The sequence below is a fragment of the Xiphias gladius genome, chromosome 17 (genome assembly GCF_016859285.1).
Source record: "Xiphias gladius isolate SHS-SW01 ecotype Sanya breed wild chromosome 17, ASM1685928v1, whole genome shotgun sequence".
NCBI classification, from domain to species: Eukaryota; Metazoa; Chordata; class Actinopteri; order Istiophoriformes; family Xiphiidae; genus Xiphias; species Xiphias gladius.
Window position 1 is genome coordinate 14,961,519 of NC_053416.1, and position 17,678 is coordinate 14,979,196.

General features: G+C 41.7%; 1 protein-coding gene across 3 annotated transcripts in view; it reads left to right on the plus strand.

Annotated features, from left to right (window-relative positions):
* The first annotated feature begins 12,806 nt into the window (after positions 1-12,806).
* cadm2a (cell adhesion molecule 2a) overlaps positions 12,807-17,678 on the plus strand; it is a 200,851-nt gene continuing 195,979 nt past the window's right edge. For all 3 annotated transcript variants that reach the window (XM_040150909.1, XM_040150911.1, XM_040150910.1), the window contains exon 1: positions 12,807-13,235. In XM_040150909.1, the coding sequence (XP_040006843.1) occupies positions 13,175-13,235 (61 nt within the window). In that variant the 5' untranslated portion in view covers positions 12,807-13,174. The remainder of the gene's footprint in view (positions 13,236-17,678) is intronic.

Here is a 17,678-nt window from a genome sequence, read left to right on the forward strand (position 1 = left end):
ATGTAATAAAATCTAATCAGTAAGTCCAAACTGAGAACCTTAGTAGCAACAGCTTTCAACTAGATTGACTTCCAGACTGAGTTGAGTCCATAGACAATTAGATTCCAACACAAAAAAAATTAAACGCATTTTGCACATCCTTTGGGACGCGAGAACTGCCAATCAGGATCTCCAGAGCACCATCACTGAAGAAATCCTTACCTTCTTTAAGTGAGGTGAACACACTGAGTCAACATTTACTCTTCCTCTTCTCTGGGTCGAACATCTTGCATTGGATTGATTGTAGAATTGGTGTGTGGTCGCCTTAAGTACTGGACTTACACTAGACTGCTGACTTTTGCTTGCTCACCTTCGAATTTATGGTACCAACACTCAACGGCCAGTGAGGCCAACTGATTCAGCATGGAAAGCCTTTAGCTCTACATCAGTCCCTTTGTCCATCTGCTAGAACTGACAAAGCTGTAGTTTGAAGTAGTGACATTTTTCTTTTCCAGTATAGCCTGCAATTTCTTCAAAGTCAGAGCAAGTTTCCCTTGAAGCAGAGGAGGTAGATGAAGTAGATTATTTACTGGATGTTAGTCTGTCTAATAGAAACCACAGACTAAATGGAATTTGGGGAATAAAAGGGTAGCGGTTGATTATTAAAAATTGTACAGCTGATCACATGATTCACCTTGAGGCAATTTTGAAAATGAGTAATGTTGGATTAACATCAATAGAGGGGATGGTTTTCCTTGTGGAAAAGACAAAAAGAAAAGAAGGGTTGTAATTACATGGGATTATGTAGTGAACGTAATTAATCAAGCAAGTAATTATGCAATTGATACACTGTAATATACTTGCATCATTACATTTTACAATATCAGTACGAATGGGGGTTTTTGATCACTAAACAAGCAGTGACAAAACATTTAATGTGTTCATTAATGATCCGGCTCCACAGACTGCACTGGTAACAATGCAAATGCTGCCTTGTAGGAAAGTAATATTTGGTACTGAAGTGCTGAAAGGCTTTACCAAGCAATCACTTCACTGTCATCAAACAGTAATATTAATGCTGCTTTTGTTGGAGAAGATGAGTTCTGGAGCACAGCAGGGCATAGATCATCGGTGTATTCTCTCTAATGGGGTGATAAAGCCCACACAGAAAAGTGTTAGAATCTTTAAGTGACATCTCATGCTTACTGTTTTAGCACTTACCGGTCTGAAGAAAGGTCACTGGATCAGTTTAGGATATATCCTGGTTCCTTTAGCAGTCTGTGTAGGCAGCCGGGATGGCATGGACCAGCTGGCTGTAGTTCACACTTCTGAACTGGGATTGGTTCTGTTAAAATTTCAATAAATTGCAACAGAAGAGTTTTAATGAATTATCATGGGAAAGGAAGGGTGAAATAAAAATAGTGTCTTGCAAAGGTACCTTGGCATTAACAGCTGTTCTGGTGGGTAGAGAAACACAACACAGAGGTAAGAGTGCTGTGAGGAAAGCTGGCAGCTTTTAGAAGCCCAAATACTGATTGATCCAAAGATGAATGAACAGCAATTCTGTTGCAACAAATGGACACTTTCCAATTGATGACAACACATTCCTTGAAGTCAAAATAAAATGAGATGAGAGGCCAGATAAAAGAAGACATCATCACGTATTTTCACTCCTTTGTCTACTAATCAGATATACTATATGATTATACTATTTTAACTTAAGATCCTTTGTCAGTTACAACATGGAAATCTTGCCTATTTTTCCAACATTTATGTCCATACCAACATTTGTGCTCCATCTCCATGGCTCCAGCTTTGGACTCCGCAGTCTGCCCCAGGTTATCCACAATTACATGCCAACTGTCACCTTCCCAGGACCAATCCATTACCCTAGCTGCACCACATTGTCTTTCTTTACAAATGCTTACTTTACAGAACATGACTGAGTGATTTTTTTTCCCCTGAATTGCTGTCATTCATTGCTTGTGTTGATATACAGTACATGTAGTCTATCAAGAATGTCACATTTTAACAAATTCTCTTCTTTTAAAACTTTCCTTAGATTTTTTTCATTTTCCCCAAGACAATTTGACAGAGTAAGTGAAAGCAATAACTGGCAAACCAGCTCACATCAGATGTAGCTGTCATGCAGTCATATCTTAAAACTGAGAGGTGAGAGTACTTGTCAACAGCTTAAGATATGATGACTTGGAATTTCAATCGACTTCTTTTTATTATTGTGACATCGACACTCAAGTTTGCTGATTGATGAATGACATATACAGTATACCAAATTATTTCTAAAGCGAAAACAAAAGCTGGATCCTAAGTGGATGTCAGTGCTAGTACTGAATCATAGAGCTTCCTTCTGCAACAAATGATTTAACTAAAGATGACACTATTGCAGTTCCTACTGCAAATTTAGCAAGTCCCATCAATATCAATAGGACTGCTACTGTATACAAGTCCTAACACCTACCCACGTTACTCCCTTCAACACCAGGCACCTGAATACATTCCAATATTGTGTGACTTTTTTACTCTCTGTAGTTTTCTAGTTTTAAGCAGAAGAAATATATTTTTATCTGTTAAAAATGATTTCTGCCATACTCTACAAAGTTAAAGTCATGTTTGTTGCATGTCCCAACCAAAGTCTTTCAATACTGAATAGACAATCACTGTATGCTCAACAGTGGCTGAAGAAGAAGGGAAAGGATGAGTCCATAAGCCCTTGTTTACATTCCTCACTAAGATGTCAAATATATCCTCATATAGCAAAAATACTCTGCAGGTAAGTATTTTTAAGTTAGGCAATGTCCATATTATTGTGGATGGATTTAAAAATGTTGTTTACTTGTTGAATGAGTTTCATAGTGCCACCAAGATCAACTGATCATCAAATGATGTTCCTGTGGAGTGCCATCCACACCTACATGCACATACTCATCAGAGTCGTGTAATCAAACACGGCTCTTTGCTATTGCAACTGCTGTTGTTATCTGTTATTGTTCCTGCTAACTACTATTCACAGGCAAGTGGTGTCATGCATTGTAAGCTAAAAACACTTATCAACACTTACTGGCCTAAGGCAGCAGAAACAGTTGCTAAAGGTAGATAAAGCCAGTCTCTGAGGAAGGATTTTTTTTTAAAGGACATAGGCAGACAGTTAAAGTAATGGCAATAATACCTCAATGTGACTCTCATCAAGAGACATGCTGTACTAGCAACTGTTGGAATGATTGCTCATTAATTTCTAAAAACAAAAACCAAGATAATCTCTTTAATAGGAATCAATGACTAATTATGAATGCAAAGAACTTTTTACCTACCAATGACATTTCAAGATATTAATACACAGTTCAAGGGAAATGTCTGTCAAGGGATGCAGTCAAACAGGTACAAGCAGAGTAAAAACATCTGAATCACTAGTGGCCAAACTTTCCAGCGGCCTCTAGCAGTAATAAAAACACTCACATGTACGCACGCAACTGTGTATCTGTAAAAGCTACAAATTGAAAAATTGTTTTTCACATAGAACTTCTTTTTTCAGAGTGTATGAAGGTGACAATGGAGAGTAAGAGATAATTTAGACCAGCCATGCCCCTACAAGCTGAAAAATCAAACTGTGTCTGTAATTCTACTATGAGATGAAATAGGACTAGATGAGTTACCAAATGATCCATTTTCCTACACTTACCTCTGTAGCCGTAAGATCAAATGAAATAAAACAAGAAAATGGTAGAAAAATGCTGAGAGTGAGGTTTGGAAAATGGTATCTGCTAATTAGCCACTCACACCCCTGGGCTTTTGAACTGTGTGAGCATTTCTATGCAACTGTGCATCCATATGTGGCCAGGTTTGGGTTCCAAGTTTCACTTTTGATGATTTTTTAGACTGAAAACAAATCATAACATTTGATATTTTGGGTTTTTTGTTTCATTTTTTTTTTTTTTTTAACTTTTCACTGTTTCTCTCTGTTATACTGTTACTTAAAAGTAGATTACTTTGTAACATTGTTAAGAGAAGTGCTGTTCAAACAAAGTACATTTTTATCTAGCTAAGATGTGGAACAGGTGTACTTGTCAAATAAAACTAATTCCAATTCATTTTCCTTAAAGAGGAAAGATCTACTATGTCTTTTTGTCCATGTTACAGCTTCTTTTATGTGAGGAGCTGATAAATTCTCACTTTCGTCCTTTTATTTTCCCCTTCCTCCTTTCTAAATGTCAGTGCCGCCAGATCCCTGTGCCGTCGTTCCACCCCTGAACACTCAAACGGAATTGAGGGGAGCCAAGAGGAACCGGAACAATTTGGCCTGATAGCACACCCTCTGCTCAACATTGCTAAGCGACCACCGTGAACTCAATTTCGTGAGCCTTCCCTTACCTAGAGGCTAGAGCTAGTGGGTGAGAGAGTGTGTTTGTGTGTGTGTGTGTGTGTGTGTGTGTGTGTGTGTGTGTGTGTGTGTGTGTGTGTGTGTGTGTGTGTGTGTGTGTGTGTGTGCTGATGGTCTACCTCTCCAGTGAATCATCCCAAAATCTGTGCAAGTTCTGGTCTGTTGGGTTTTGGTCTACACTCGGGCTCAGTGTATGTTCATGTGTACATAGTAGTTGTGTGCATGTTTGCGTGCACATGGCATTTGTGTGGTTCTGCATGAGTGAGAGGTCTCTGGCCCAACTAGATACCTCAGCTGTGGACAGTCACAGTCATATTACAAATAAATGACAAATGATGGCGCACATTACTGTGAGTGAGTGTGTGTGTGTGTGTGTGTGTGTGTGAATGTGGTTGCTAGCCTCTGATTTAAAAACACAAGACTCAAGGGTTATATATTTCAATATTACTAGCTATGTTTATCCTAGACATAGTGTTGGCATATCTTTTATTTTAATTATATGTACAATTTTTGAATGAGACTCCATAATTGCTTGTGAATCCTGCACGTCTACTTAGAAAATTGTCTTCTCTTTTTTCCTCCATAGATAATCCACCAAAGAACGATTTCTATTCATTTATTTCATATACATATGGTAACTATTCATCATATTACACTCAGAATTTTCTCTTTCATCCACCTTAATCATTTCTTTCTGCCATCATCACAGAGTGAGGTTGGAAAATTGAAGCATCAGGAGCCTCTTTTTAGCACTTGATCTTAGGTTTGCTCCCACTGATTTGGCATCCCCGGCACTGCTTAGCTTAATATTGAATTCAGAAATGGAAATGTAACTTAAATGGACTGGCTAATAATTTATCCCTGACTGCCAGGACACAGTTGGTGTATTAAGCTCTGGCTACTTCCCTCGAGACCAGTGCTGGATCTGACTGAATCAGATGATGTATTGTGTCCAATCACATAGACAAACATACAGGCAGACTGAAAAATAACATATAAGGACAGAAAGAGGCAGAAACAAAATCAAGAATACAGACTAAACTAGACTCCAGTGTTGTCTAATAGACACGTCAGGCTTTGCCCTTCAGTGCTCATTCTGTGTAAAAAAAAAAATGAAACTCAGTCTCGCTCTTCCTTTGCTCACAGAAAGGGAACAAAGATGTTGCAAAAGGTCTCACCCATTTTAGATGTTTGGCGATAATAAGATGAAAGAGCAAAGGGAAACAGCTGGTCTTTAGTTATAACTGAAGACTAGCCTGCCATCTTTAAAACATAGTTGGAAATGCTATATATATACAGCTATGTTGTTTTTTGCATTTGCCCATCACTTGGAACAGGTTCCCCAACATAATTCTGACTTCCTCTTTCACGCCTGTCTTCAATCTAGTTTGAATATGAAAAAGAGAGGTGCTGGTACAGGTTTTGTTGTCTCTGAAATTGTTATGGCACGCAAGCTATGCTGAACTACCAGCGAGACATAATGTGACATTTCACAGGTAACAAAACATACAGGTAGAGGATTCTGACCTTTAGAAGTTCAAATGTATGACTCATATTGAAACCCACACAAATACAAACACACGCAGGCACACACACACACACACACACACACACACACACACACACACACACACACACACACACACACACACACACACACACACACAACTATCTTTCTGTCTCTCACACGGGTTACACTTCAGCATAATCTATAAGAAACCTGGTCATTATTCTGAAATTCAAACCGTCACATTATTTTTTAATTGATTGGATTTCCTGAGTATTTAAAATCATTCCCATCAATCTCAGTTGGGTATTACCTGAAATGCAGACAAAATTCTTTTCTACATTAGAAGTGAGTTGTTTGTGAGATAAAACAATGGTGAGCATGAAAAATAATGATATTGGTTATAAGAGAGAATAAATGCATTTGTGTGGGTGAGATTGACAGCCATTTTACAGCCATCTTTAAACAAAGTCTATATCTGCTCGATGACACGCTGGCTATGTTTGGGGTACACTTACTATTTAAATTGAGCCACAAGGGAAGTCCCCAAGAATAACAACAACAACAACAACAACAACAAAAAATCCTGACAAATTAAAGTCCTGGAGACTTACTGGATATCAAGCCATTAATGTGTGCAGGGGGTCAAACAGTTTAGCCATAGAAAAACTCTAGCGTGCTATGGTGAACCATTGGTGTGTCTCAGAAAGTCTGAAGAAGTTTTCAACATATGCGCCTAGTTAACAACTTTCATCGGAACCACATATCCAGTAATCATCATTTCCAAGGCTGTCAGGCAATTACATAATTAAATTGTAAAATTATCTTCATATTATATCAATTACAGTTAAACTTTCAGTCATTCTCTTTTACTGAGAATTTTATTCTCATTTACACTGTTCTATTCTCAATCACATACACATGCATGCTCTCTTGGTTGCACTGAAGAGTATGATATGAGTATGACTATAGTCATGTGTGTTAGTGTAGAATAGTAGTGTATGTGTGATGTTGAGTATAAGAGAGTACGACTGTGTTCATATGAGGGTATAGGAGTATAGTATAGTGTGTTTAGGAGAGTATAGTTGTGTACTGTATGTATGATGATTTATGGCCTAAATGGACTGTCATACTGGTGTTGTAGTTACTGTTGTTACTTTATTAAAAAAAGACATATATAAACTATTATAACAATCAGCACATAAGAGGACCACCAACGAACACAGACTTCTCTTTCTTAACAGTCAGAGAGGTGCACAAACTGAGTTAATACTGAAGGCAATACTCTGAACAAAACTTAAAATATTCACAATAGTTGCTAATGGGCTAAAACACACTAAATCACCAGTATGATCTTTTAAAGCCTGCTGCCAAATAGCACACAGCCTTGGAGCCACCAATAGTAAATGTTCTGTTCCTGAATATGCCTGGATCTGAACTTGACCTTAGTTACCAAGCAACACAACCAACACATTCTTTATTTCCTGTCTCAGTGAATGGTGTCCACTACAAATCACTCAGAAAAAGACATGCTCTACAAGTACAAACACATAGTGCATTTTTTTAAGGGTCCAAGTTTGAGAAAGAATATTATCCAGACGGCGCATCTTCAAATTCTTTTACACGTCTGAACGGATGTTGCCGTACTCATTAACGAAAGGGCGGCCCCTATTGTCTTTGTAATCAGGGTTTGGTCTAGGAACACTTTCCGAGTGAGTGGCACTGAAGTAATTGGTGTGCCTCTCTAATCTCAACACTTCTGCTGAGCTTTGGATCTGGTTGTATTTGGTGGTCAGTCTCCCCTTTTGGGCCGCCTGCAATGGCTCTGGTTTCTGTGGCACGTCATGGTTGCCAAAATCTGAGGGAAAGGTCGTTTTACTGCAGACACAGTGGGAGGAAAACGCTCAGTTGTTTGCATATAAACCGCCCATGTCATACTGAAGTTATACATCCATTCTGGACAGTGGCTACTGGGCTGTGAAGCCTTTCTCAGCTATTGGTGTGTTGTATTAGCTACTACATACCATTTCCTTCCTCACAGTTTGCCATCTGTATAGGAGCACAACTTTTTGAATCAATATGCTTTTTCTGTCTCTGTAAGAACTGAATGCATCTAATTTTCCAGTTTTGGCATGTATAGTGACAAAACAGTATGTGTGCTGACAGGCATTCTATGCTGAACTGCACATACTTGGACAAACTTAGCTAAAAGCAATGTTATCACAGATAATGTGATGAGCTCCAGCAGTCCTTAAATAGCTGCGATTTGAAATCGGTTAGTCATTTCATGCTTATAAGCTGTTCCAGATCACTGTTAACTCATCTACCAGGTGATGCTTTTTGCTTGAAGCGGAAAGTCAAGAGCAGGCAGTGGGAAAATGAAATATGTATGGCAGGAGAGTGCTGCAGAAAAGAGAGCAATCCAAACCTCCAAAATCCTGGCAACAACATCCACACACTTCCAGATGTCAGACCACAAACCTCTAAACTGTATGTTATTAACAGATATCATGACTTCAAGATAAGTGTGAAGGAGACATAATGTATAATTAGAGTTTTTTTTCTTACCATTCTTACCATTTTCAGTTGCATCTCCATATTGTACCACATTCTGTAGTTTACTGTGGTGGGTAATTGGTATTGTGATTCAAATGTAAATCGGATTTGATGATTAATCTGTAAATGAATGAATCTTTAGATTTTGCGAAACAGATACACTAGACAGATACACTACAGAGATGCTTTTTTTGTCTTTTCAAAATTAATTCATTTATTATTATTGAATACAAATAAATGCTAATAAATAACATAATTCTCCTTTTTGTAATGCAAATATGAAATAATAAATTTTTAAAACGTATTTGTGACAGGCCTGTGCAATTCCTTCCTAGATTTACATTTTTTTCTTGTCAAATTTAATTATCTATTTATTTATTTGACATTTGTTATTACCTCCACCAAGGTGGTTATGTAATCTCCCATGTCTGTTTGTTGGTTTGTTTGTTTGTTTGTCAGCAGGATTATGCAAACGCGCTGAATGGATTTGCACCGAACTTGGTGGAGGGATGAGGCATGGGTCAGGCAAGAACCCATTACATTTTGGGGCTGATTCAGATCAGCTGCTTTGATTTTGAATTTTTAACTCTGACGTCTGGTGTATGAGTTTTGACATTGGTCTTGGTGGAGGTCTGCACTGTACTGAGCAAGTTTTCTAGTTGTGAATGGCTTTGTAGAGTATTGACAAAGTAGGTCATTCAATTTAACACACACACACACACACACACACACACACACACACACACACACACACACACACACACACACACACAGACAGACACACACAAAAACATGGATGAAAGAAAATTTCAAAATAAAGGGTTATCTGATTTTTGTTATGCCCCTCCTTGTTCCATCCAAGCCAAAGTGCTCAGCCCTCAGCTTGTCAACATGTGTCAGCCCACATTAGGTTGGCAAGTGAACAATGGTCTTAGCCAGGAGCAGGTGGTGGTCACTTGAAACTCTGAAACGAGGGTGTGCATTAGTGTCAGTATGTGTATGTGTGTGAGGGGGAACTGGGGGGGGGGCTCGTCTATCTGCCATCTGCAGCACCAGGACAATCCCAGGTGAGGCGGAAACTTGAATGTGCTGCTTCTCTCCGTCCAGTGACTGGCCTATCTCCTGGATCCAAACACTTTTTAGAGAAGACCCCATGGTTCCTTGCTATGCCTCTAGTGATGGCACACACCAATTCTGAGAGTGTGAAATGAGCCATTAAAAGGTGTGCAGCACCCCCTCATAAAGTGGACTGAGCCAAAATGAGATCAGCAGGCCAAGTCAAGTCAGGTTTATTTATAGAATGTCTTCCACAAACGGATTAAAAATTTACGGAAAACAAAGGACACCATAATGCGTGTATATATGTGTGTGTGTGTGTGTGTGTACATGTATATGTATATGAGAGGGAAAGAGCTGTGTTTCTGAAAAGTACCAGTTTGCAGAAGAGGGAATGAAAGACAGCCTACAGCCTACTGAGAGTTAATGCAGGTAATTAGCAATTCTGAATAAGAAGAATATTATAAATCTGAATTTTAAAAATCAGCACATATATGAGTCACAAGTGTGTACTCTGATTGTCCTTAAATGACCTGAAAAAGTGAAGAGAAGAAGCACCTGCAGTATATATTTTTTATGTTGTCTGGTGGAGGACATTGCCTGCTTGATTCTGTTAAAAGGCCATAAAGTCAAGTGGTCATATGCACAAAACGTTGTGCGTTGTTACGTCAGATTTTACTTGCTTTTTATATTCTTCTTTTTTTTTATGTTCACGTCACTTCCGGCCCACCCCGAATCCAGAGAATCCTTTTTTTTTTTTTTTTTAAAAAAGAAAGTTGCTGGGAGACAGTTGCTCTGACCCCGCACAGGGAGCCCCTTCCTCAATAGGTAGATCATGTCAAGCCAATCGACATCCCCCCCGTGTCGATCACGTCAGCGGTTGGACCTGATTGGCACAGGTGCTGCAGCAGCTGTCCAATCAATCCTTATGCCGCCAAAGTACGACGTGACATACGACGCTGGCGCCTCGAGAACGCAAATATGCCTCCGGCGCTGTCGAAGGAAAACAATTACGAAAACGGAGACAGAGGTCGGGATTCCGGTATGTTTCGTGGAGTCGTTCGCTGCAAATGAAGGAACCGATACAGATATTTTTTTTAGCCATTCACGGGTCAATGTTTGCCAGTTGTGTTCAGACGCGGTTAAGCTGCTGCTGTCGGACGGTGATCCTCAAGCTAGCTTCACCTGGGCGTGTTCGGGCGTGCCTGGGCGTGCCTGGGCGTGCATGCGCTGGTGCGAGAGAGATGTTAGCTTTTTTGAAGTTCATTGCAGTCGTCAAGGAACAATTGAATCCATATCAGGTGACTTAAAACAGGAAGTAATTCGTGTTCGTACCGCATATTGATGCGGGTTGTTTTAATAATGGCGCTATTGTGGGAGGAAATGACAATTTAATTTTGTCACTGTAGAAATCGGACTTTTTTTCCCTTCAGACAGTCCAGTGATGCAACTTTTTGTGTAGCTCTTGTTCTGCCACTTGCTGAGCCGACAGCATTGTAGCTAATCTGGTATCAAGCTTGGATCACTTTTTATTGTTTGTCACATTTGGCCACATGCCTCTCATATATTGTATTTGGGTATTTACAAGATAGTTTAATGGGTAGTTGAGAGCCCATTAAGCGTAATGATATCCCTTCAGTCATTCTGGCAGTTTCACTTAAAGGACATTGGAATCCTCCTTTCTCTATATATAGTACTTATATATAGTTTATAGTTTTATTTCATAGTTGTCAGCTCCAGGCAAAGTAAGGAGGGCCCCAAATAAAACCTTTGCCTAGAGCTCCCTGTTGTCTAGAGCTGGCCCCGTGTAGCATAACAAAGCAGTTTGTAACCCCTTCCCTCTGATCTCACAACCAGAATTTTATTTACTTATTTTGAATCAAATTACTTAACAGCAACAAATTATTTCCATATAAGTAATACATATTTTTGATAAACAACCCTGCTTCCTTTCTGTGTGTGTTGCTACAGACACTGTTGTTGGCAAGAGGTCACAAAGCATTTCAATTCTGTTTCCCGAGCTCAGCCTGGGTCTGAGTTAATGAACGTGCAGAGCAGCTGCAGACAGAACAGACATGTGAATAAACCCAGGCAAACATCCCATAGCCCAGCCGTGGACTGTACGCTGGTCTGCCCACACTGCTGTCTCATCAACCACTCGCATTGTGATACCTGCTCGTTCTCTGTTTCAGTCTTAAAAGGTTTTTCGAAAGGGCTGTAGACCACTTCCTCCCCCCCATCCCCTACTCTTACACACCGCCTTCTCCCATCACACCACACCCCACCCCACCTCACCTCACCTCTCCGCCCCTCCGATTGTCCTCTGAAAGAAAATCTTCAAAGCTTAGGCAGTTGTCAGCCTTAATATTTCACAGACCTCTAACTGGGGTCATCCATATGAACATAGCCGCAAGCAACGAAACACAGAAAATATCTTACCCAGTTCATGTGGAGGGACAGCTCACACCCATGAGCATGCCCACGCGCCGTTTCTCTGTTTTGAATTCTGAGCCCATTCTTACGCGTACACTGCAAAAAAAGTAAAAAAAAAACGATCAGCGCGTCTCCCACGTTGTACCCTGATCCGGTCGACGATACCTACAGTTCATTTCAGTCACAGCAGCGTCCTAGCGGCAATGCATTTCACGCCACATCTCACGCACTGAAATCAAGAATCGCGCCCAAGTGGCTGAAGCATTTCCCGGGCTGTGCAGTGGTTGAGTCAAAGAGGTGACAACAGGGCGCCCAGGGAACCTTCCACAGCTCGCCCATCCTGGCTGCACCCTCCTGCACCTGCTGCAGAGATTTCCGCTTTAATATGCAGGGAATTTAATTGATCCGATAGTTTTGGTTTTTAGGAGAGGTATTTGTTCAATCCTTTTACGTTCCCACCTCTTTTGTTTTGTTTTGTGTGCATGTGTGTTAGTGTTACGCGTAAAGATGCATCTTTATATGATTTCCATTGCTTTATTTTTATTGTGTAAACAAAAAAAAAATAAAATTAGTCAGATTAATTCTGCCAGTGAGAGGAAGTAATCCAATTTTCCCCCAAACGGTTCACTTTTCGAAATCTTTCAGGTATTCGTGTCGATTTATCGGACAAGCTTGTGTTTTAACACTCGGAAAGTCTAAAAACTACTTGAGATGAACATCTTTTGCAGTGTGTATTTTACGGTGACCCCCCCCCAAATCCAGGTCTTCGTGATTGGCTCACCTTTCATGTCCGTCAAAACTGTGTGGGCGGGACTAAAACAATCCACTCGTGTTCCCTGCACTGTGAACTGTGCGCCACTGCAGACCAAGAGCGGGGCAGACAGTAGTACATCGGCGACAGTATCGACTCTATTACAGGAGGACCACTGTTGTCAGTCTCTGAGGCGGACTGCTGTTGTTCAGAGTCCCGTAAACTGACCCTGTACCTTACCGCCGGTGCATCTCTGAAAATATCCAGAATATTGTTTTTGAGGAGCAAGACCATTTCCGTTTTCAAAAGCAACATAGTCTGCGGGTCGTGAAGTCGGTTGTGTCAGCCCCTTTTTCCCAGGGACGCACAAAAGACGCACTCCCAAGTCCACCTGGATAGCTGAACAAAGCCGTCCGGTCCGGTTCGAGGTCCAGTGGGGAGAGACGGTGAGGAGAAATTAGCGCGGGAGGCAAGTGCAAGAAACGGAGAAGACAGGATGAATCTCAAGAGTCATCTGATTTTCACCCTCTACACTATTTATGGGATTCTTCTGAAAGGTGAGCCTGGGAGGAGGGGTGCGTACGTACGCGCGTGTTTGTGTATGTGCTTAATGTGTGTGTGTGTGTGTGTGTGTGTGTGTGTGTGTGTGTACGCGCGCATGTTACGGGCCAGCAGCAGGGCAGGGTGATCAGGGGGCAGAACGCGCGCTCACACGCGGCTCCTGGCAGAGGGATGCGGAGCTCTCCCTCACAGCCTTTCTCATTCCCATGTGCATGTGTGTCTGTCCCTGCGCAAGTCGCTACGTGCGCTGAATGTGCGTGGGTTCGTCTGCGAACGTGCGCGATGTGAGACAGACGGAGGAGAGAGAGAGAGCGTGTCCTGTAAGATTCGGGATCACCTGGATGTCAGTGTTGAGGAATGAGGGGAGTCCTGTCGTAACAACTGTGTGCTCAAGACACGACCCGAGCACGACTGTGAAGCCGTGCCGAGTGGTGTGTCTACCGCATCTACGGTGTTATGGTCTGTGCCTGGGGGGGGGGCACTGAAAAAAAAGAGCCCGCTAGGAAGACACACCTCACCATGAAATAACCAGCCCAGCGGTTGTTTTTGACCTGCAGCACTTGGATGAGTCACAGAGACACTGGACGCGTTTTACGCACTGAACTGTTTGATGCTGCTGATCACGGCAACTTCAGGAGCTCTCAGCCACGCAGGGCATTTCGATTCAACTGTATTTTATCCTTTCCTTTTTATCTGTGTTTCTTCTATACAGGTGCGGTGTCTGCGGTTAGTGCGCGCAGTCGGCTCCGGTGTGTTGTGTGCCCGCATGAGGTCATACAGGAGGCTATTGTCAGTAACCTCAAAGGAGCTGTAGGGATCTGGGCTAACCGTCCAGTTTACAAGATGGAAATCAATTTGGCCACGGCTGAGCTCAACTGCATGTGAATATTGTCCTGGCTCAGACTCTTTGTGGCAATGATGAGAAACAGGCTCTCAGTGGTGTTTGGGCAACGGAGACTCCCACTGTAAACGGGAGAGTAAGGTGACTTTGGGGGTCAAGGTCACAGTGAATTGTGTGTGCCTGTTTGAGAGATGCTTCTGTGTGTTTCACAGGCACACATTTAAGTAGAACAAGAATAGGCAAGATAAATAACAGTGAAATAACAAAATGAAATGAAAAAGCCTTTCCTGAAGCAGTACCACCATATACGGTTTGTTTTATTTTTATTTTTTCTTGGTTCCTTTTAATTACATTTCTAATTTCTAAGTGCCAAGGTGGAATTTGACTATCATTAAAAAAAACTCTTTAGTTCATATCAGGCTGCTGTTTTAAAGGATGTATACCACACTTCATAAAGAAGCTACTTCAGCACTGTTTTTGGCAGTGGCAGTAATTATTCTTTAAGACTAGTTCCACTTACAACAAATCTGATACAAAGTTGCATCAGTACAGACCAGCAGTATTTTTATGTGGTAATTTCTCAACATGCTGAAACCCAGTGTAGACGTCTTGACACATCCAAGGGAATATCACAATATTTTACCAGATTATGTGGGGAGTTAAAGAGAGAACACATCTTCTTGAGTTTCTGGACTGGCACATTCGCACTGTTTATAACGATGGCAGGAGCGTGATGGATTTACTCCAAAACAACTGTCAGTCTAACAGCAGGGCCACATATGCCACACTGAGCTTCAGTTTTGTGTTTTATAAAGTCCACTTTATCCCCCTCAAATCATATCAAGATGTAGCTATGTAAGGCATTGGAAAACAAATTTAACCAACATGAAAGACAAAATTAGCATCGCCTTGACTCTGGCTGCTGTTTTCCACATGAGTAAATGAGAAATCCCAAATGAGAGATCATTTGTGCTTGATTCCCTTGATCATTTTTTGTCCCTCTGTGTGTGTGTGCGTGTGTATACATATGAGAGAGAGAGGAAGAGAGTTAGAGCAGTCCTAATAACCAGACGTGACTGAGGCCATTCTTGACTTTATGTATTGGTATGTAATGAGGTATCTTAGGGTATCTGGTATATTTGACAGCTCGCACTGCAGCATTTATTGACGTTCCAGGGCCTTTCTTTTCCTCTTTATTCTCCTAAGGGTGGCAGACTCGTTATGTGTGTGTCTGTGTGTATTCCTGCAAATGTGTGTCCTTGTTTGTATAGCTTATGTAGCTTATGAAGAGGCCTAAGCAAAGACATAAGCATGCCGGCAACGGCACAGTGCACCTCACATTACATGTGTGGCTCCTCTCCACACACACTCACATCAATCTCTTTCTCTCTCTTCCACTCTCTCCCTAACCCTGAAGAGAATAATACTAGGCTGCTTGATTTGAACAGTCATCTCTCGGTGCAAGACCTATTATTGTATAGGTTTCACACAGCAGGCAGGTCAGCCTCCACCTGAATGAAGTCTATCTAGCTGAAGCCATATCTGTGCGCTTTGTAAATGACAGCTGATTCGGCCCCTCTGGCCCTGTGCCAGCTGGATTCAGAGATCCAGATCCACATCTCTGTCTCTGACGAGACCTGCGCAATAGTGTGAATGGGAAGTGTTGCGATGGAGGTTGTTGTTTACCAACAGGCCGAGTTGTTAACATATTATCCACTGTCTCATGTGGCCATGCTGGAGCCAACGAAAGCAGCCTGTTATGCAAATGGGCCTCTTACATAAGAGCTCGTAGCTGAGCGGCAGGCGAGGGGAGATAGAGGCAAAGAGCGACAGAGAAAGCGGGAGATGTTCTAGAATAGAGGAGTCGATGTAAGAGTAATGTGGGAGGAGAGGAGTGGAGGAGGAATGTGCAGTCTTCTCAACTAAAGTGTTGGATATGTGTACTCGTTGTTGTTTGCTGTTTGGATCTCTGTTTATCTCTGCTGTTCTGTCTGTTTCCTGTCGCTCTGCCTGCCTGGTAGTCTGTCTGTTTTGAACTCTGATCTTGCTAGCCTAAATACAAACCCCTGCTGAGGGATGTGTTTATCCCCGCAGTGAGTCTAAGCTGCTGAAGGCTGACCCTCCATCCCTCTGTACTTCCGTCCATTCCTCCCTCACTTTATCCTCCCATCCTGGTGTGGAGCTTTGTACCACAGCAGCGTGGGAAAGCTTCTGATAACAAACGGCCTTGTGTGTGTGTTTGCAGAGCCACTGATTACACAGGAGAAAAAAAGATGTTCTCTCTTCCTTGCTTACTTGCACTCTCCCTCCCACTTGTGTGTGTGTGTGTTTGCGATGTATTCATTTTCATGGCTGTGCTTTGATGGGTATAACGTGAGGTGCCGTGTACCTTATACTGATGCCATGAAGCTTCAATGCTGAGAATCCTCAGTAGAGCAGCACTGGCTCAATGGGCATCACACAGACCAATACACACACACACACACACACACACACACACACACACACATACATACGGAGCTCCACTGTGGATTCATTGCTGCTCTGCCAAGGGATTTCCCATGATCAAAGCCAGTCTTTTGTTAGTCCAGGTGTTAAAAAAGTTAAAACAGAACGGAGGAGGAGGCTGGAGGGGAATGTGGTAGGATTCAAAGCTTACATGCTCTCATGACAGAGCACAAATGTGCCTCTCCAGAACTGCTCCAGAAACACTAACCTTGATCCTGCCAACTGTTCCAACTCTTTCCCGTATAGGTAGACTAGTGCATTTGGGCAAGGTTTTGCTTGGGGAATCTGAAGCTCTTCAGATGCACTTACGATGTGCTTAGACATAGGGATAAAATGAGGCAGAAGGAGACAGGAGGCCAATCATTGATAAGCTTAATAAATACACAGTCACAGATAGCAGGGATTCATAGGTGACAAAAACACACCTAGCAAGACACCATAGAGGAGTTAAAAAGTTTAAAGCTGTATTTAAATGTCCTCCAATGTGCAGAGTGCCAACCAATAGCTCAGATCCCAGGTTTTATGAGCTTCCAGAATATGATGCGCCTGCAGTGAATGATGCAGCACAGACTGCAGTGCCAGCCAGATCAGGCATCATTATTTTACTATACCATCCAGCAATATTAGATATAGAAAGCTGAAGATTTTACCGAGCGCATATTCCCTTCAAGACATAGAAAACACCAGTAAATTCACTGATTTGTCAAGCACCGGTATAATATTATATATAGACCTTCTCTTTCTTTGTCATAATGGCAACTTCAGAAACATCTCAGATACAAAAGCACCCCAGGAAACACCTGCCAAAAATCCCAATCTTTAAATAACTCTAAATGCTCATTGTTAAATATCCCCGAAAGCGACAGATTTAGGTAGAGGCACGATCCAATCTGCCTGTATGTCTGAACACACTGTTATGAAGACTGTTTCTCCTGAGAATATGGCCTCACAATATTCCAGCCGCCGGGGTTTCACTGTATAACTTCCAGATTTCCAGCTCACCGCATTTTGTGGGCACACACACACACACACACACACACACACTTCACTTGAGCTTTAAAGTAGTCATGCAGTATACTGAATTCTGTAG